We start from the raw sequence: 19,657 nt of genomic DNA, 5'->3' as shown, positions 1-19,657 counted from the left end.
GGAACAATTTCTAAGGGGTCGTGGGGTCACAAGCCACCATGTCCTTGGTGAACTTCAGCCATCCATGGGAGGAGCCCATGTCTCATGTTCCTCTGGGGCAAACAGCACTTACTTAGTCATTTGCTTTTTCAGTAATTGCTTTTATTTTCATTCTCCTGTGATCCTTTCGAGAGTAGTCACACCCTCGCTCCCCCCAGGCCCCCTGGTGAGGTCTGAGAGCCTTCGGGAGGAGCCTGTGCTCTGTGCCACCACACCGCCCCCATCTCAGTTACCGCGGGTCCGTAGGTCGGTTGTCCCGATTCCATCCCTGCCCTCGCGCTCGCCTCTCTCCTTCCCTCCTCCCTGCCGGGAACCCTCTCTGATGAGCTCCAGTGGCAGACCGAAACAGAGCTCCGCTGTGACATCAGTCAGGCCTTAGCCCCGTCACCCACTCTGTGAGGAGGCCACATCTCGTGGGCCTGACCTCACACACTCCATTGACAGTGGACCCTGAAAATGCCCCTTCCCCTTGAGCCGAGATGTGGCCTGGTGGGTCCCAGAACGTGAGTCACTGGGAAGAATGGGGACCGTGGGGTGCAGAACACAGGGAGGCTGGGTCAGAGGGTCCCCAGGCTTCCCCAGGCTCTGACCATCTGCAGGTCCGTGGTTTGGTTGGTGACCCCAACTGTGCAGTGCGCCCACTCGCGCATACTCCCTGGGGGCCTTGCCTGGGAGGCACAGAGGGGCTTGTCTGTAGGAAAGGGGTGTGCTCATCTGCAGAGGACTCGCTCTAGAGGTCGGGCCGTTTACCCCCTTCTCTTTCCTTCCCTGGGTAGAGGCTCCCCTGGGCAGCAGAGAGGTGAGAATTAGCAAGTGGCCGTGAGCCAGGACACTGGGGCCGGCTGCTCCCTGGGGCCTCCCGTCCTGCCCGGGCCGCCTTCGCAAAGAAAGCCAAGTGGCGCAAAGAATAGAACCGGCCATTGTTTGGGAGCCCCTTGGTGGGCTGGCAACCAGAGCTGTCTGGTTCTGTGTGCAGGTGGCAGGCAGGTGGGTGGCACTCACCCCGAGATGTCCTTGAAGACTCAGCAGGACAGACACTGAGTGAGGCAGCCGCAATGGCAGGCCACTGGCGGGTCTGAAAGAATCACAAACCCAGACCCCACGGGCTCCTGCTAGGACTCACTTCAGAAGAGGCCTCTCCTTTGCAGACTGGTTCCCTTGTTTTAGGCTCAATCAGCAGAGAGGGTCTCAGCTGCCATCAGAGCAAAGGGAGCACAAAGAGACTCTGGCTGTACATTTGCGGCTTCTGAAAAGCTCTGTTGGATTTTAGAGAGTTCAGGTGAGAAAAAGGGAGGCCCGGGACCCTGGTACCAGGCGGGTCAGAAAGTGGATTAAAATCCGACTCCTGACCTTCCACTGGGATTGTCCAGGTGACCACAGGCTAGGCCTGTGCAGAGCGGAGCGTTGGCCAGCAAGGGTTGTCTCCTCCCATACACTGGTGTTTGCAGTAATGTAGCTTTCAAGGCAAGATGAGTTTTCTTGCTCAGCAGTGAATGAGCACACCCCACGGCCCCATGCACAGGTGCCGGTGTGTGGCTTCGTTTCTCGTGGAGCTGAGCCCGGTGCCCCAGGTCTGGGGCGGAGGGCAGGTGCCACAGCCTCACTGGAACCCCCACTAACCCCACTAATCACTCCTCTCTTCGCATTGTCTAAACACGGAATCTGCTCGTTAGGTCTTCACCTCTGTGCTCTGGGTGATGCTTTGAAAGTGCTTATTGTCAGGGACTTGCAGAGGCTGCCAGGGGTCATGAACAGGGCTGGCTGAAAGGTGGGGCAGGCACTGGTGTGCGTTGGCGCTTGCACTGGGGAGGAAGGTTTTGGTTTTCTACATCAAATATTTTGCCTTATTCTGGATTGGGGTCAGACAAGTTTCATTTTTCACTGGGCCTGAGATCGCACTCTGAATTCAGAGCCTACCCACCGCCCATCTGTAGACGGCCTGTGACCCTCTTCAGGAGTAGTGGGCAGAGGGGTAAGGTCACAGCAGCGGGTCTGCTTCGGGGGAAAGGAGCGTCACAGTAACGCCCAGGGACGCCCGCTGACCCCCTGTCGTGTTTGCAGAAGGAGCCGCAGGTGTGCGAAATAATGAGTCAGTTGTAGAGCTGGGGGGGGGGGTTCACGATCAGCGGATGGGAAGTGGGGAAGTGGCAGTGACAGGTGGCTGGGGCTTGAACTACAGAGGACGGAATGTTGGCAGAAACCTTTCACCCCAGGGAAGGCTTTGCAGGCTTTCTGCTGGCTTGGACTGACCGGGAAGGTCCAAGGCCTGCAGCCCCTGCAGTCACGGGCCAGCTGAGCATGTAGTGGTCGAAGGCATAGGGCCCCTGGTATGCGGAGTTGCACCCCGCAAGCCAGCCAAAGCCCCGCCCTCTCTGCCCACCCCCAGGGTGGAAATCTGGCATCCCGAGGTCTCTGTGCCCCTCCTCCCAGGAAGGCCAGTCCCTTGCCTGCATCCCCAGGGAGGCACATTTTCAAGTACGGATTTCTTTTGTTCAGTTCTCTGCCACCAGGACCTCTTTCTTTGGAGCCGCCGCTGCATGTGCGCGGGCCTCACGCGAGCATACACACGAGTCGCTTCTGTTCTGTTTGAGCGAGTCCATGTCCAACTCACACGGTCCATGCATCTTTTTTTACCGCACTTACTAGATCTCTCCTTACGATAAAGGACTTCATTTACTTTTATTTCTTATTTTTGCAGTAGAAGTTTATCTAATTCCATTAGCCTAAATTTTTTGCAAGCATTTCTAATCTCTTACAATGCACGGTGTCTGCAAGGTAAGGCCTCAGGTGCCCCGGCCCCCTCCCTTTCACACCTGAGGTCCCACCCACCACGGCAGTGCCAGCCAGCTGGCTCCAGAGGTCAGTGACTTCCCCCAGGGTGTTCTGCCCATGGACTTCCTACCATGCACCACTCTTTCCACACACAGGCCCCTCATAACCCTGCCCGTCCCCCACCTTGTCCCCTGCCCTGTGGTATGGAATTCCTCCCCACCCCACCCCACCCCCGCTTCACCTCGGAGTTCGCAGTGCAGCTGCCCTGTCCCCTGGCAGATGGCGCTGAGCCCTGTGCGAGGGGCACGCTCCTTCCCTGGTGCAGCCTGGGCCCCTGCCTGAGCTGGAGGATGTGTTCTGTTTATCCGCAGCCCCCAGATGTCTCCCAGACCTGTGGTGGCTTGGCCCCAAGCCCCAACTCCCAGCCCCCTCCTTGCTTCCACTGACCCAAACCAGGGTGGGGGTGGGGAATGGGTACACATCCGGGAATCCAGGAGCAGGGAAGGAGAAAGTGTGCCAAACCAGGGCCGGTGAGCTCACTGTCTTTTCTGTCCCCCAGGATCCACGCACATTCTCACCCCACAGAAACTGCTGGACACGCTGAAGAAACTGAATAAAACAGATGAAGAAATAAGCAGTTAAAAAAATAAGCCGCCCTTCCCAAAAGCAACCCCCCTCCCCCAGCACTCTGCAGTCCCTGCTGCCCTCGGCCTCCATTACTTTGCTGACCCTCCCTCCTTCCCTTCTCCCGCTCTGCACGCCCTGGCCGGCGCCGTTGCCGCTGAGTTCTCGTGTCTAATGATGCCCTCTTCTTGTTTGAAACAAAAGAAAATAATGCATTGTGTTTTTTAAAAAGACTCTCTTCTACACTCACCCTGAGAGGAGAAGCCCGTGTGTGAGGGGTGCGCTGCCGGAGCAGTTTTGGAACTGTTCAGAATGAATGGACGCCTTCTCCCCCAGTCAGGAGTCTGGGACCTTGTACATAACCCGGTGCGACTTGTGCAGATTGCTCGAGAGTGGGCGGCAGCTGCTCAGGTGTTTCTAAGAGCCTGTCTTGTTTCTGTTCTTTCTGGGACTCGGATGCCAGGAGTATCGCAAACTGAGGATAGATCTGTTCTCTCACTCCAGTTCCTGCCCCTCGGTGCCCACTCTCATCCACGTGAGCTGGGCAGTGAAGCTCAGGTGGCGTCTCGGGGTGGGGCTGGAGTGGGAACCGACCTCTTTGCTTTCCCTGGGGCCTCCTACCCTGGTGCCATGGCTGTGGATGGGGGCCAGATGTCCATGTGAAGTCCGGCTGTGCACCGCTGGCGTTCTGCCTGTCACGGCACCTTCCCTGGCCCATGTCCGCAGTGCTGGGGTCCTGCGGGGAGACCTGCAGTGTAAGGCACTGTGCCCAGACAAGTGAGATGCAGGCTCCCTCTGGGGACCTGCGTCTCTTGAAGAAGTGGTTAGGCCTGATCCGTTTGACCAAAGCGGGGTCAGCCTGGGTGGAGCTCAAGGGTCAGGAAGGAACTGGAACAGAATGGGCTCTGCAGGCGGCCGGGCGGAGGGCCCTTTCCCGTACAGACGGCCCGTCCCCAAAGACGCCAGACAGCTGGACGGCCAGCCCATTGGGTTTAGACAGACTTTTTCCCACTCAGATTATCCTCAGTTTAAGGTACTTCCTAATATTTTATTTTTTGTAACGCGGATCATGTGCCATTGTGCTTGTGAGAGAAAATGATCATTTTATTCTCTGTATAAAAACTTAGCTGTATAAAACTTAGCTCTAATGCAAAAATTAAAGAAGCAGATGCCGGCAGGATGTCTGGTCATCCTCAAGACTCAGCAGCTCTCGTTCTCCGCGAGCGAGCGCGCATTCGTTCTGCTGCTGCGGTCGTGAAATACAATGACAGTGGAAGTCACAAAAATGTCCCCTGTCCAGCCCCCTGCCACCCTTTAACTCCTGCAGACCGTGTGTATATTAGTCTCGTGATGTCGTTGCAAACGTGATGTGTGCTAGTTCAATGCGGCCCCACTCCCCGCCAGAACACGCCCCCCGCCCGCCTGGTAGGTGCATCGTGGAGTTCTCCCCTGAGGCTTCAGACTGTCCCCGCCCTCGGCACCCGGACCAGTGTCCAGGTCTGTCCCCCCTCCCCTCGGATAGCTTACTTCCTTAGGACAGAGCCGCTAGGTACTTGCATTGGTCGTTCCCTTGCCGTGACGGCTTGTTCTGTCCCCTCCCCCAACCAACAGTGCTTACGCTTCAGGACCTTGTTTGTCAGACATGTTGGTTTTCCTTTCCTTGTTATTTATATAAAAATAATTTATCAAAAGGATATTTTAAAAAAGCTAGTCTGTCTTGAAACTTGTTTACCTTGAACTTACCCGAATCTCAGTGTTTGAAAGTATTGAAGCACAAACATGTATCATCTCTGTACTGTTCTGTACGAAAGCACTCAGTCTAATAAATAAAAACATCAGCGCCCATTCGGTGTCCGTGGTGACTTTCGACTGGTTTTACTGTGGGAAACAGAAGGAGAAAGGCCTTTGAAATGGTCCATGGCAGCAGAGCCCAGCCACCCGGCCCTGGCTGGGGCTCTTCTGGATCCAGGTGACTGTTACTCTCATTGAGATCTACAGCTGTCTCACGTCTGGGGGCAGTCCGTGAAGCTTGTCTTAACCCTGGCAACAGCGGGACACGGCTGTGGACCAGGTGGCTCTTCCCCCACCCTGTTCTCCTTGTCAACAATGTCTCTTTCTTAGAGCCCGCGGGGCTCTGCCTTTGCAGAAGCTCCCTACTCAAGCATGCGGGGACAGTCTATTTAGGGCGTGCGATGAGTCACTTCATCGGCGTCACGGCTCCCTTCCACTCCTGAGGCCACGCCATCTAGCCTAACGAACTTCCTTCCAGATCCAAAGCTGGTGCCTGTCCTGCTGGTCTCAAAGTCCATTTGTGACACAGGGTGACTGCAATGAGTTTGGTCCGGCCTGGGCAGCAGTCCACCAAAGTAGGGCCGGGTCACACTGGGAACCTGCTAGAACACCGGGCACAGGTCAGTGGGTGCTTTGCAGGGACTCTGCCTTTGTCTGCAGTCACTCTCTTGTCCAAACCCTGTCTCCTTCACCGCACTACAAGATCTAACAGGTCAGGGCTGGTCGGTGGGAGCTGTGTGTCCGCAGCTCAACTGTTACCTAGTAGGACCTGCCTTAAGGAAGGTAACGGTGACAGCGACCATCTGTTGAGCTGCTGCTCTGTGTCAGGCCTCTCAGGTACCTTGTCTGTTGGGTGGGCCCCCTCCCGTGTTGCAGATGAGGAAGCTGGGGCTCAGAGGGGTGCAGTGACCCACGAAGCTCACTCCCACTGGGGAGCATCAGACACTCGTCTTGTATCCCTAGTTGCTTCACTGGTAACCAAAATGCCTTGGAATAATGAGATCCAAGCTCAGAATTTTTAAATTCTAAATTGTACTACTTCTAGCTCATGATAAAGCAAAGTGAACACTGTTTGTTCCCTCATCCCAGGGCCGTCAGTACCCTCCAGACCTAGAGTAGTGTGGCTTCCTGTCCTTGACTATTCTGACACCCTTTGACCCAGGGGCCCTGGCGCTCTCTCCATTCCAGCCCCCTCTCCTCCACCCAGTGGCAAACAAGGCTGGCCCTTATTACGCTCCTGCTGAAAGTCCTGGTTCTCCAGTTATACAGCGCAGGAGGAGCCTGCAAGTCGTTCCTCCAAAAAGCCCCCAGTGGCGTTCAATACTCTTCAAAGGGGAAAGGGTTCCGAAACAAACCAAAGCAGATAGTGCTGAATCCGTAAGAAGAAGTACTAAACTGGGACAGGTCCGCTAGCTGCAGCCAGCCACTTGGCCTTTCTGGGAGCTCAGGTCCAGGCTGGGGGGTCTCAGCCACACCCTGCTGGGGGGCCTGTACACCCACCTCAGTATGACAGCAGACATTCACTCCTGGGAGGCAGAATGGCAGCGTGACTAGGGGCACAGAGCTTGGCATCAGGTAGGCCTGGCTCGAATCCACAGGACCTCGCGTAGGAACTTTGTCCCCTCCCGTGACTAGTGCCTGTGGAGGGGTGGTGCTGAGCTGAAGGATAGTTTTGCTGGATATAAAATACTTGGTTGACATTTTCTCTTTCAGCATTTTCTCATTCTGCCGCCCCTCGCCTCCAGGGTTTCTCCTGAGAGGTCAGCTGTTAATTTTATTGAGGAGCCGTTGCATGTGATGAGTAGTTTCTCTATTGCTGCTTTCAAGATTCTTTTGTCTTTATCTTTCTACAGTTTGAGTATGATATGTCTAGGTGTGAATCTCCTTGAGTTTATTCAACTTGGAGTTCATTGAGCTTTCTGGATGTGCTTGGTGTTCACCAACGTGGAAGCTCCCCAAACCCCATATTTAGGACTTGTTATAGAGGTTTCACCAGGTAGGATGGTTGTTTAAATCATTGGCCGCTGATCATTGAACTCGACCTCCACCTGTTCTCTCCCCAGAGCTCCAGGGTGGGGCTGGGGTGGGGCAGGGGTCTGCTGAAGGTTCTAACCCTCTAATGATGTACTTGGTCTTTCTGGGGAGCAGCCCCCATCCTGAAGCTGTGCCTAACTCTGGAAATACCTCATTAGCATAAATTCAAGTATGGTCCAAAGGGGGCTTGTTATAAATAACAAAAGACACTCGGGAAATTTTTCGAGAGCTCTGTGCCAGGAACCTGGGGGCAAATATATATATATATATAGTAGTATAGTATAGAGTGTGTGTGTGTATAAATACCACAGCAGATAAGAGTGGGTCATTGCTCAAATACCACACTCATTCTTAGGGAGATTTAGATTTTCTTGAATGAATGTCTTTCTATTTCCTGTGTGCCCAGACACTTTAAATCATTGTTTCTTTAAAAAAAATAATAATCGGGGACTTCTGCCAAGATGGAGGCATAGGTAGATGTGCCGTGCCTTCTCACACAACCAAGTTTAGAGACAACTAAATATTAGCAACAGAAAACACAGCCAGAACACAGAAAATTGAACTTTTCGGAAGTCCGTTAACAACAAATTCTTCAGCCTGACCGGTGAGGGGCAAAACCAGCGGCTGGTGAAGCGGGGTTGCACAGGAGGTACTCGGTCAGACGGACTCAGGCACGTGGAATCCAGGCGCAGGGTTGGACCTAGTGAGTGATCGAGCGAGCGACCAGGCGAGCGACCGCGGAGGAGACAGCGGGGGAGCGGGCTGCGTGTTGACTGTGGTTGCACATTTGTGCGCGGGTGGACAGGCGAGGGAGTGGGCAGTTGGACCAGGGCCCGGTGGGTCCCCGCGGCAAGCGGCAGTGGAGGGCGCCGCCATTTCCCTGCTCTGACCCCACCTCCACATACAGCGTCATAACCCAGCGACTCTGAGTGGCCCGGCCCAGGTGAACCACCTAAGGCTCTGCTCCTCACCCAGCTGTGAGAAACAGCAGAGGGGGTCGCCATTTCCCCGCTCTGACCACGCCCCCACATGTAGCGTCACAACCCAGCGACCTGGGAGTCCAAGGCGCCGCTTCTCACACTTAAAGGGCGCGAACAGACCAAAAATGGCTCAAGAAGATCTCAAAGCCCCAGAGCCTATAGATCTAAGCGATGAAGAAATAGCAAAACTCTCAGACGCACAGTTTAAAACACTGGTGATCAGGATCCTCACAGAACTGGTTGATTATACCGACAAATTAGACAAATATATGAAGGCGAAAAACTAATTGAAGTGAATGGAATTGCACAGGACACCAATAGCAATGAAAAGGAAACTGGGACTCAGATCAATGGAGTGGACCAGAAGAAAGCAAATAATGGCCAAATAGAAAAGAGTCAAGAAGCAAGAATTCAAAGAAATGAGGAGAGTCTTAGGAACTTCCAGGACATCTTTAAACGCTCCAACATCCGAATTATAGGGGTACCAGAAGGGGGAAAGGCATAGCCACCAGTGGAAAACTTATTTGAACAGGCCCTGGCTGGTGTAGCTCAGTGGATTGAGCGCGGGCCTGCGAACCAGACAATCGCGGTTCGAATCCCAGTCAGGGCACATACCAGGGTTGCAGGCAGGTTCCCTGCAGGCCAGTTCCCAGCAGGGGATGCACAAAAGGCAACCATACATTGATATTTCTCTCCCTCTCTCCTTCCCTTCCCCTCTAAAGATAAATAAAGAAATAAAAAAAAAACTTATTTGAACAAATAATAAAGGAGAATTTCCCCAATCTGGCAAAGGAAATAGACTTCCAGGAAATCCAGGAAGCTCAGAGAGTCCCAAAGAAGTTGGACCCAAGAAGGAACACACCAAGGCACATCATCATTACATTAGCCAAAATTAAAATGAAGGAGAGAATCCTAGAAGCAGCAAGAGATAAGGGGACAGTCACCTACAAAGAAGTCCCCATCAGACTGTCAGCTGATTTCTCAAAAGAGACCTTCCAGGCAAGAAGGGGCTGGAAAGAGGTATTCCAAGTCATGAAATCCAAAGACCTACAACCAAGATTGCTCTATCCAGCAAAACTTTCATTTAGAATGGAAGGACAGATAAAGTGCTTCTCAAATAAGATCAAATTCAAGGAGTTCATCATCACCAAGCCCTTATTATATGAAATGTTAAAGGGACTTATCTAAGAAAAAGAAGTTAAAGAAACATGAACAGTGAAAGGACAACAAACTCACAGTTATTAACAACCACACCTAAAACGAAAGCAAACTAAAAGGACAGCTAGATCAGGAGTGGAAACATAGAAATGAAGATCTCAAGGAGGGTTAGCAACAGGGGAGTGGGAGGAGGAGAAGGGGGGAGAAGGTACAGAAAATAAGTAGCATAGACAGTAGATAGAAAATAGATGGGGGGGGCAAGAATACCATGGGAAATATAGAATCTAAAGGACTTGAGACACATGGTCATAAACTAAAGGGGGGGTAATGGTGGGGATGGGGGGTAGGGTGGAGGGGAATGAAAGGGGGAATAGAACAACTGTAACAGAATAATCAATAAAAAATTAAAAAATAATAATAATCTTTACCACTTAAATTGTTATTTTGCTAAAGGGAAGGTGAATCAAGGTCCTTCCTGTGTTATTTGGGAATTTCTTCCATGTGTGGTCTTAGTCAGTAAGCAGATGTTTACTGAGTGCCTACTATGTGCCAACTTCTATCCCAGACTCTGGAGATGCAGTCACAAACAAGACAGGCTGGGCCTCCAGAACTCACACTAGTGGGAGGTAGTTCTCTCTCTCTCTCTCTCTCTCTCTCTCTCTCTCTCTCTCTCTCTCTCTCTCACACACACACACACACACACACACACACCCTCGATAAATGGATCTGTCAGGCCGTGTGCTCCACAGAGGCAGGCGAGGTGCCGGCATGGTCAATGATGCCTGGCCACCCCCCATCGGTGTCGGGCCAGGGCTTCCTTCCCTCTGGGGCCTTCAGAGCTGGGGGTGCCCCGGCCTTCCGACCACTGTGTGCACTTCACTGCTCCTCTCAGAAGACTCAGAGCACAGGGCCTGGCAGCTCCAGCAGCTCTGGGCCCACCTCCACCGGTCCCAGCGTGGGACACAGGAGGCAGTTAAGGAGCAGCAGTGAGATGGTGCCACTGGGGAAGGTGATGCTGATCTGTGGCCCCAGCAGAGGGAGCTAGGGGAGACTGCAACAAACTCCAGAAAGGGGTATCCTTGCTCCTGGAGCACCCCCTTCCCCACCCCCACCACCTAGAAGGCTGGCCAGGAAGCTCAGGTGGTCACTCTTGCCATGTGACTACGGCCACATTTATAAGCCTCCCCCTCCCCTCCAGGTGCCAACAGGAGGGAGTACAGTCCCCAGAGCCGACAGCTTCTGTGGGCTCCCAGCAGCCTAAGGGGCTACTGATCATGCTGTCCACCGGGCTGGGGATTCAGAGCTACCTGGGAGGCATGAGGAGGGCGAGGACAGCTGGCCAAGGCTGGGCACCATGGGGGTCCTTTGTCTGGGCTGGGCTCCTGTGGGGGAGCCTCCCAGGTCAGGGAGGAGTCAATGTCCAGCTGAGGGGGTGCATTGCTGTGGACTAGGGGGCTGTCCCCACATGCTGAGCACTGGGTCAGGCCTCTCTCCCCATCTGCGGTCCAGGGCAGACAGACTGGAGCCTACTTTTAACCAACCGCTGCTCCAACCTGCCTCACTGCCACAAGTGAACACCCACCTCTTGTCCCCAACCCCTCCCTGACCCCAGGCACCCACTGCAAGTGTCCTGCTGTTCATGAGATCTAGCTGCTCAGACCACCCCCAAGTGCTGAAGTAACCCCATGTGCCCCCTTGTCCAGCCGTCAGACTTTCAGGTGGACCACATCATTCCTGACTAGTGCGGGGCCCTAGGACAGCAGGGAGGAAGAGGGCCTGCCACTGTCCCGGGGAGTGCCTGGGCCACAGGCATGGGGGGCAGAGCAGTTTCTCCTTTGCAGCCTCCCCCCCAGGCCAGAGCTACAGAGCAGGCCTTCGTTTGCCAGGGTCAGCACAGGGCAAACGGGACACTTTCCAGAGGGCCTTTAGAAGATGGAGCTGGCCTCTGGACAGGCCATCCTGGGACCCCAGTTGGGGAGCCTCCTGTATCAAATGTCTATTTTGGGCATTTGAAAGGTTGCCCCCTAGCATGTCATCAGTTAGGCTCAGATAAGAAGTAATAAACAATAAACATCTATTTCTCCCCACCCCGCTTTGGGGGAACCAAGAGAATGATTCTGTGCAGCCCCATCACCAAAGAATTAAGCTGGTCTGAGGGGCTCCTTGATCTGGGGGCCAGGTGGCCAGCCTCCTCTGGTCACAGAGGGGCAGGGTGGTGATTTCTAGGGCTCAGACCTGTAATATTCCCACATGACTTGCTACCTCTTGGGGGGAAAGGGCTCTTCCCAGAGCCCAAAAGAGTGCACAGAGAGCCTGGCATCCTTGTCTCTCAGACACCCCAGTCTAGGGCCTCTTTGGAGATGCTGCCAGCCTTGGAGGTGGAGGCCACTTGGCATGCCAGCCTTGCCAGAAAGAGGGCAGGGCCCCTTTAAGCCTTGCCTCAGTCTGTTGCTATGTATGAGACCAACTTCCTTAGCAACCACCTGGCCTTTTAAAGGAGCCTTGGAGTAGTGGTGGCGCCAGCCATGGCTCCAAAAAAAAAGGCAAACAAGGGGGCCAAGGAGCCCGAGGTCAAGAGGAAGAAAGGTGGCAAGAAGGATCCTGGCACAGCCGTGGACCCAACTGTAGTTGAGGAGCTCCGGAAGTTCTACCACATCCAGATCCGAGACCTGGAGGACAGGCTGGCTCGGTGGGTAGACAGATGGACAGGTGGATGGGCGGGTGGGCAGGCAAGGGGTGGGGGCTGGTCCTGCTTCATCAGAAGCTCGCCCAGGGCTGGCCACTGTGCCAGGTGGGCCAGGTCTAAGGGGTTTCTCTAACTCCTCCAAAACACATTCACTTGCCCATCTCTCTTCTTTTCAAACTAAGTTTCCTCCCAGTTAAATACACTAGCTACCGTATTTTGCCGTGTATGATGCATGCTCACATTTTTGGCCCAAACTTTCGGGGGGAAAAATCTTTCATTTTAATTTTTTAATTCAATTATGTATTTATATTTAGAAACAAACCTGATTATCGTATTCCAGGGTATTATTTTTCATACAGATATCATTATCGCTTTCTAGATTATACTTTTAACACATAAGCATAAATAAAATAATTAAAAACATTTATATAGCCCTGGCTAGTGTTGCTCAGTGGATTGAGTGCCAGCCTGTGAACCAGAGGGTCACTGGTTTGATTCCCAGTCAGGGCACGTGCCTGGGTTGCGGTCCAGGTCCCCAGTGGGGAATGCACAAGAGTCAACCACAAAATGTCATTTCTTCCCCTCTCTTTCTCCCTCCCTTCCCCTCTCTCTAAAATAAAATCTTTAAAATATAGATATGGAATTAGTACTACCCACGTATAATGTGCATCCTTATTTTTCCCTCAAAAGTTTGGGCAAAAAGTGAGCATTATACACAGCAAAATACGGTAAGTCTCAGGATGCCGCTTAAAAGACAAACTGCTTTGGTGATGAGTAGGCTGTGGTTCTTGCCCACGTGTTGCAGGTACAGCTAATGTTGAGTTGTTCCTGTACGTCAGGCGGGTCCTGTGCTCACGGTCACTGTGTCCTTGAAACAGAGCCACGGACATCATCCCATGGCTCAGTGGAGGAACCGGGGCTCAGGGAGAGAGGTCACCTTCAAGAGGAAGAGGCGCCAGAATGGGAGCCCCAGCCCCTACTTCTGTGCACCCAGCTGCTTCCTTGTCCACGAAGCAGGTCCTTCTGCCTTGTGCCCTGCGCAGCCAAGTGCACCACAGCCCTTTAAAAGATGGTGGCTGGGTAAATGGCGAAGTAAAACATCCTTCCAAAGAACTTCTACCAATGATTCCATTGGAAACCAATGTCAGTCATGTGATACTCCTAATTCACAAGCTTCCCTCAGGCTGAGATGCCAGGTTGAATGTATTTGGGGAAAGTGCACTTGGGAGGCAGTGACTGGGTACTTCCTACTTGCCAAGCCCCTCTGCCAGGCCCTGAGAATACAGTGGTGAAGGGTTCGGCCGTCTGCCCAGTGGGGAAGACAGGCACACCAGCTCTTGATGGCCCAGTGGGACAAGGGCCAACCTACTGAAGGGCACCAGAGAGAGGGTCACAGATATGACTCAGGGCCAAGAGGGCTCCACTGAGGAGGTCAGTGGACAGGGCAAGGAAGACGGAAGGTGCGAAGGCCCGGGGCTGCGAGGGCGGAGGTGTAGGGAGAGCACGGGCCGGGCCGACGGGCCCTTAGCATTGAGGTTGAGCCTGGATTTGGTCAGATCGACATCAGCCCAAGTTCTGGTTTTGCCACTTACTAACTAGGAGTTTTTTCATCCCTCTGAGCCTCTGTTTCCTCCTCTGTAAAATAGATATCATCTTCATAGTACTGATTTTCTTTCTGGGCTGTTTTGAGAATTTAATAAATACACACTGAACACCTACTATGTACCAGGCACCATCCTAGGTGCAGGGGACACAGCTGTGAACCCCAGAGACGAAGGCCCTGCCCTCATGGAAGTTACATTCTGACGATGTGATGGACGTGAAGCACTGGGCAGTCACTGGCTGTGGTCATGAGCACAGATCAGGGGGAGACAAGGCTGGACTCTGCCCGGGAGGAACTGCGCATGCCTCTTCGTGGGAGAGTCCCGCAGAGTGTGGCCCAGGTGCAGAGCCCTGGCCTGCCCAGCCCCTGGAGCTCTGCCCCGCCCTCAACGCAGGTACCAGCGGAAGTGGGATGAGCTGGTCGTGCAGGACAAGCTGTTCCACCAGGAGTTCGAGCAGCTGGCTAACAACAAAAAGGAGATCGTGGCCTTCCTCAAGCGCACGCTCAACCAGCGGGTGGATGAGATCACCGACCTCAACGAGCAGCTCCAAAGCCTGCAGCTGGCCAAGGAGATAGAGAAGGACGCCTTTGAGGCACAGCTAGCCCAGGTGCGCCATGAGTTCCAGGAGACCAAGGACCAGCTCACCTCGGAGAACATCGTCATCGGTGAGGGGCTGGAGGGCGCACGCCGTAGTGGCCGGGAGCCAAAGACTCTGGCTCTCTGGGTTCAAGTCCCAGTGCAACCGCAAGCTCCGTGGCCTCGGGCAAGCACCTCTCTGACCCTGTTTTCCCACCTGGGAAGGGGGGATAATACATCTACCCTGAATAACAGCCACGTGCTGCTTTCAACACATTATGTCCCACAATTGTCCCAGCAATCCTACGAGGCAGGACATCTCCCCCATTTTGTAGGTTGGGGAGCACCTTAAGGTGAAGTGTCTTGGCCAAGGTCACCCAAATGGCAAGGCTTGTTCTGAGGCTTAATGACAGCATGAGTGCCTGGCCCGAAGAAAGTGTTCAACTTGAATCAGCTGTTGTTAATTGCTTTCATGAGGGGAATGGAGAATGTCGAGGAAGTGGAACAGGGCCAAGTCTTACTGGGATTAGTGGAGGGCAACAAGTGCTTTCCAGACTAAGGCAGTAACTGGGTGTGAGGCAGGGTCCAGCCCCGCTGTACCAGAAACCACAGGGCTGGCACGAGGAAGTGGGGAGGGAGGAGCATGGCCCCAGGCCCTTGCTGCCCTGGGACCCTGTGCTCCCAGGCAGCCCCTCACCAGGCCTGTGCCCTGTGGTGGGACAGCGGGGAAGCTGGCAGCCCTGGAGGAGTTCCGGCTGCAGAAAGAGGAGCTCACGGACAAGTTCACATCGCTGGAGGACCAGCTGCATATGCAGGAGAAAGAATTCAAGGATTATGTGTACAACCTGGAGAAGAAGTCAGTGCTGGACAAGGACAGGTGAGCAGGCCAGGTGCCAGAGGCCTTCATCAGTGGGGCCAGGCACAGCCCAGTCCTCAGCTGTTTGCCTTGGCTTCGAATTGGGGGCGCTGCACTAGCTCCTCGACTCCCCACCCTGCGCTCCTCGGAATCCTGGCTGGTTTGTGGAGGGTGGGAGAAAATAACCACGTTCCCCAGCTCCCGTCCTCATGCTGGCGTGAGAGGATTCCTGAACGGCCTTTTGCCATGTTTTATGACCTACATCAGGTTTATTTCATAAGTAATACATTGATTTGGGTACAATTCCAAAGGTACCAGGTGTACAATGAGCAGCCTGCTGCCCACTGCCTGCCCCTCCTGGGGGAAGAGCAGAGGTGGCCCTGAGTGCTCTGGGAACCCCTGCATAGGAAGGGGGTGCCTGAGGCCTGCGCCCACTCTGCCCGACCCTCTTCACTCCCACCCGTCCTGACTAGAGTGAAAAAGGAAGTCATTCAGCGTTTGAACATGGTGGCCACTGAGTTCCGCAAGGTGGCCACTGACCAGATGTGGGACACAACGAAGCGGGCCATCCTGGAGAACAATGCCGTGACCCTGCAGCTGTCCAAGGTCACCAGGCACGGCATGAGGCTGCTGCAGGAGAACGACCAGCTCAAGGGCGCGCAGGACAAGATGTCCAAACAGCTGGAGCTGCTGGAGGACATCGTGAAGGCCATGGCCAGGCACCGCAGAGACTACCAGCAGGTATGCCGGCCAGGTCCTCACCGGTGTTTGGTACCTGAAGCAGGGGGACCCGAGTCTCCAGGGAGGCGGCTGTGAGGGCACAGGCCTTCTTGGGGGGGCTCCAGGGAGTTGGCCCCAGACCCAGCTGTTCTTTACTCCGTTTAAAGCCCTGTAGCATGTTGGAGTGGAACCCGCTCCCAGTGAGTTGGGGGCTCTGCCCAACTGCTGCCCAGAAAGGCAGCCTGTCTGTGCAATGGGGTGAGCCCTGACGAGTCTGGAGCTGGGGGAGCGGGACTGGCTGCGGGCCCGCAGTGGGCCGGGGGCATGCCACCTGCACACTCCTGCAGGTCATCCTCAGGCTAACCCAGAAGTGCCACAGGGAGCAGAAGGGCAGAGAGGAGGCTGAGCAGCTGGGCCTCCTGCTGAGCCAGCTGGAGCGGAACCTCCTGCAGCTGCAGAAGGACAAGGAGGCACTGAGGTGTGGCCCGCAGAGGGGCGAGCGAGCAGTGGGAGTAGGTGGGAGCCCATCTCTTCATGACCACATGACACAGGCCAGTGACTTCCCCTCCCTAGAGGGGCCTCAAGCCTTCCTCTGTCAAACAGGCTGAGGCCTACGGCTGGATGAGGGTCCCTGTGGGCTAAAAAGCAATGTTAGGGTGCATCACCCTGGAACCAGGAGGTGACCAACTCATCTGGTCCGGGACCAGGTGCCAGAGAGACCAGCTGAACCTGCAGGTGAAGCTGCACCAGGTCGGGGCACAGCAGCTGCAGCAGGAGCTGACCAAAGAGCGGAAGGTTCGGGCAAGCCTGGAGACAGCCCTGGGCCAGGCCACTGCCTTCCTACAGGACATCCTGCAGGTGAACAAGAAGTGGGCGACAGTTGGGGGTGGGGGGAGTAGGCCAAAGACAGCAACTGCTCGAAGGTAACTGGGCCATGTGGAGAAGCCCCAGCCAAGGCCAGAGGCCCCACCTTGCCCTGAGAGACTGCTGGCAAGTCTGTCCCTTTCTGATTCTACGATTCAAAGATCCCCTCAAGATCTGAAAGAACTGGATGGAGTCCTTTCTCGGAGTTCCCTGGAAGGCTGTGAGCCTCAGTCTTCCCAGTTGGAGAGTGGGTATCCCACCATAGCCAGGGAACACTGTGGAAACAGTAACTGGGGTTGGAGTTACCAGAGGTGGGTGTTGGGGCCACTAGGGGCCTGACCCCCCCCCCCGCCCACCCTGACCCCTACAGCAGAGGCAACCAGAGGAAGAGGACGGCGACTTTGATATAGGGTACCACCTGCAGCACAGGCAGATGCTACAGCAGCTACTGGCCATGCTCGGCTCAGCCACTGCCCTAAGGCCCCAAAAGGAAAGCCAGTCCCGGGGCCCCAAGGAGAGGTGAGTGACTTTGTGTGACCTCAGAAGCAGCTATGGGACTTGTCCAAGGGCCATCCTCAGTGACCTTGGGCAGAATTTGGGCTCTCCAAAGCCTTTCTGAACTGTAGCTCCTTCCTCCATGAAATGGAGGCAATGACACAGGCCCCTCCCCACAGCCTGTGCAGCACCCAGACACCCAGGGCCAGGCCTCTGCAGCAGCAGCTGTTGGACATCAAGCCCTACCAGCTGGGAGACCTGGGCCTGGTGCCCCGCCGGGCCCATGTCCCGCCCAACCCCGAGGACCTCAGGCTGCTCTCGCACACCACCCGTATGAGAGCACCCCACTCCCACAGGGACTCAGAGGTGAGCGTGCCCGGGGCCCCAGGGACAGCAAGATGGTGGCCACCCTGTGCCAATCACAACTCAGCCACACTGCATCTGTGTGGCCTTGGGGACATGGCTAGACCTCTCCAAGCCACCACTTCCCTGTCTGTGAAATGGGCCAAAGAAAGATGTGGCGAGGCCTTTGTGGGCCAAGGCATGCCGACACAGCCCCTGGGAGGGGGCTTGCTGGGCCCTGTGGGCCCCTCCCTCCTCCACAAGGACAGGGGAGGGTAGGAACCCCCTGAAGGGCCTCCAAGCATCTTTAATCTTGCAGATCCACATCTCTGGTTCTCCAAAAACGCTCAAAAAGTTGAGTTTGCCTGAAGTTTCCCTACTTTCCAAGTAAGACACGGAAAGAAGACCAGCTGCCTACCCCAAGAATGGACCCACCCAGCCACAGTCCCTGTTAGTCAGTAGAAGGCCTGGAGCAGCCAAGACGAGCTATATAAAAAGTGGATACCACAGGCTGGCGTGGCACCTCTGTGGACATGGCCAGGTGTGTGGGTGTGGCAGTCAGGCGGGCAGCCATGTCCACTGGTGTCAGGTGCCTGACAAGGGCCTCTGGCTTCGCTCACGGATGTGGTCCAGGAGCAGGTCTGTGGCGCGCTCCAGCAATGGAGGCAGCAGCTCCTGCTCGGAGGGGGAGAAGCAGCCCAGCACGTGCGCCTGCACGGCATCAGGGTGCGTCGGGCGCCCGATGCCTACCCGCAGCCGTGGCATTGCCTGTGGAGGAGCAGAGGGGCTCAGGCAGCTTTGGTGAGGAGTGTTGGGGTCCCACACCCAACCACCCGGCCCACAGTAGGACAGAGGGGCGGACTCACACTGGACTTGAGGCAGCTAATACAGGAACGAACTCCATTGTGGCCCCTTCAAGGACATTGGAGGGGCAGTCAGTGCTTCCCTGAATCAGCATCCCGCGCCCCCCCCATCCCAGCCCACGCCTACCCCACTCCATTTGGAAGGCCAACTTCCCTATCCCAGACAGACAGGCTCAGGGCCTCACCTGGCGCTTCCCCCCAGCTTCAGAGCCAGCTTCCCCAGGGGCTTGTCCAGTTCATCATGCACCAGGTAGACCTCCTCAGCAGTCAGCCTGAAAAGCTCCGCTTGGCACAGGGGAAAAGTGGTCCGGGTTACTGCTGATCTGCCCAGGGGGCGTTTTCCCAACTCACAGCTCCCATGAGGAAGGGCAGAAGTTAACCCCACTGCACATTTAAAGAAGCTGACAATACCCGAAGCCATGCGGCAGCTGTAACTCCATAGGCACCTGGAGGGGAACCCGTCCGCCGCACCCCAGAATACCCTTTGGCCCCTACACCCTCGAGACCCGCCTGCCCCTGGTACTCTCAACTCACCGGCCTGGGCCACGCTGCGCCCGTTGGCATTCATGAGACGCCGCGGCCGAAGCAGGACCAGCTGGGTATCCCCAAGTGAGGCCAGGGCGAGGTCGGCGGCGCAGCGACGGTCACGGACCCAGCTCTCAGCCACCCCCAGCCGCCGTGCCAGTTGCCCCAGCACCGCCATACCCACGCTGTGCCTTGTGCCCGGCAGTCCGGAGTTCCCCAGGCCAGCCACCTGCGGGCGGCACAGGGAAACTGAGGCCCGACAACACTCTCCACCCTCTATCTCACAATGCCCCTGGGACCCAAACCAGAAGAAGGGAAATAGAAAGCAGGAACGGAGTGGAGAAGGGTCGCGAAGAGGAGGCCTGGGAACCCTGGAGACTCCAGAAGGCTGGGTGGAAACTGGTGCCCCGCGGGCGGCGCAGGCGCAGTTCCTGGAAGTTTGGAGCCCTGTGGGTATCGGACCCACTTCTAGATAAGAAAACTGACACAGGGAATTGGAGGGGCTTTGCCCAGGAGACAGTGGTAAAGCTGGGGTTAGGCCCCGGGGGCCCCAGGTCGCCGCCCCTCACTCCACTCACCAGCCACCGCTTCCCCGGGGGCCCGGGTTCCAAAACGAACCGGCTCATGCCGCCACTCAGCCACAGCCCCGCGCTCCAGAGGCCGGGTGGAGGCATGCTGCTGCTCCCATTCACGGCCCCTCCCCTGACGTCACCCACACAGCGACCAAT

General features: G+C 55.4%; 3 protein-coding genes across 5 annotated transcripts in view; 2 read left to right on the top strand and 1 right to left on the bottom strand.

The window, feature by feature from the left end:
* The window catches only part of STXBP1 (syntaxin binding protein 1), a 60,076-nt gene extending 54,796 nt beyond the window's left edge, over positions 1-5,280 (top strand). The window contains exon 19 of one of the 2 annotated variants that reach the window (XM_037157199.2): positions 3,371-5,280. In XM_037157199.2, the coding sequence (XP_037013094.1) occupies positions 3,371-3,453 (83 nt within the window). In that variant the 3' untranslated portion in view covers positions 3,454-5,280. The remainder of the gene's footprint in view (positions 1-3,370) is intronic. The other variant, XM_053667695.1, reaches the window with a different exon arrangement.
* On the bottom strand, positions 5,207-19,646 carry PTRH1 (peptidyl-tRNA hydrolase 1 homolog). 2 transcript variants are annotated; one of them, XR_008392113.1, is made up of 6 exons: positions 19,508-19,630; positions 18,939-19,158; positions 18,590-18,689; positions 18,408-18,453; positions 18,047-18,309; positions 5,207-5,313 (listed from the first exon to the last, which is right to left on the bottom strand). XR_008392113.1 is itself a non-coding variant. In XM_037157330.2 (5 exons), exons 1-5 carry the CDS (start codon positions 19,601-19,603, stop codon positions 18,127-18,129), a joined length of 645 nt encoding a protein of 214 aa, XP_037013225.2. In that variant the 5' UTR covers positions 19,604-19,646; the 3' UTR covers positions 18,046-18,126. The 2 variants fall into 2 exon arrangements, 1 of the variants encoding a protein (XP_037013225.2); XM_037157330.2 differs by lacking the exon at positions 5,207-5,313 and having other exon boundaries at positions 18,046-18,309; positions 19,508-19,646.
* On the top strand, positions 11,917-17,955 carry CFAP157 (cilia and flagella associated protein 157). Its single transcript, XM_053667697.1, has 9 exons — positions 11,917-12,087; positions 14,082-14,353; positions 14,988-15,141; positions 15,594-15,861; positions 16,188-16,318; positions 16,548-16,698; positions 17,075-17,223; positions 17,379-17,565; positions 17,861-17,955. Exons 1-9 carry the CDS (start codon positions 11,924-11,926, stop codon positions 17,930-17,932), a joined length of 1,548 nt encoding a protein of 515 aa, XP_053523672.1. The 5' UTR covers positions 11,917-11,923; the 3' UTR covers positions 17,933-17,955.
* Positions 19,647-19,657: the final 11 nt, after the last annotated feature.

Source organism: Artibeus jamaicensis, unplaced genomic scaffold (assembly GCF_021234435.1).
Source record: "Artibeus jamaicensis isolate MK-2021 breed Jamaican fruit bat unplaced genomic scaffold, CSHL_Jam_final contig_471, whole genome shotgun sequence".
NCBI lineage: Eukaryota > Metazoa > Chordata > Mammalia > Chiroptera > Phyllostomidae > Artibeus > Artibeus jamaicensis.
Note: the sequence above shows the minus strand (reverse complement) of the source record. Positions and strands in the feature narration are given on the sequence as shown.

Coding starts and splice junctions, on each gene's coding strand:
- CFAP157 (XM_053667697.1), top strand. CDS start 11,924: ATGGCTCCAAAAAAAAAGGCAAACAAGGGGGCCAAGGAGCCCGAGGTC. Junction 12,088..14,081: donor CTGGAGGACAGGCTGGCTCG/GTGGGTAGACAG, acceptor CCCTCAACGCAG/GTACCAGCGGAAGTGGGATG. Junction 15,142..15,593: donor TCAGTGCTGGACAAGGACAG/GTGAGCAGGCCA, acceptor CGTCCTGACTAG/AGTGAAAAAGGAAGTCATTC.
- PTRH1 (XM_037157330.2), bottom strand. CDS start 19,603: ATGCCTCCACCCGGCCTCTGGAGCGCGGGGCTGTGGCTGAGTGGCGGC. Junction 19,159..19,507: donor CCCCGGGGAAGCGGTGGCTG/GTGAGTGGAGTG, acceptor TGCCGCCCGCAG/GTGGCTGGCCTGGGGAACTC. Junction 18,690..18,938: donor GCGCAGCGTGGCCCAGGCCG/GTGAGTTGAGAG, acceptor CCCTGTGCCAAG/CGGAGCTTTTCAGGCTGACT.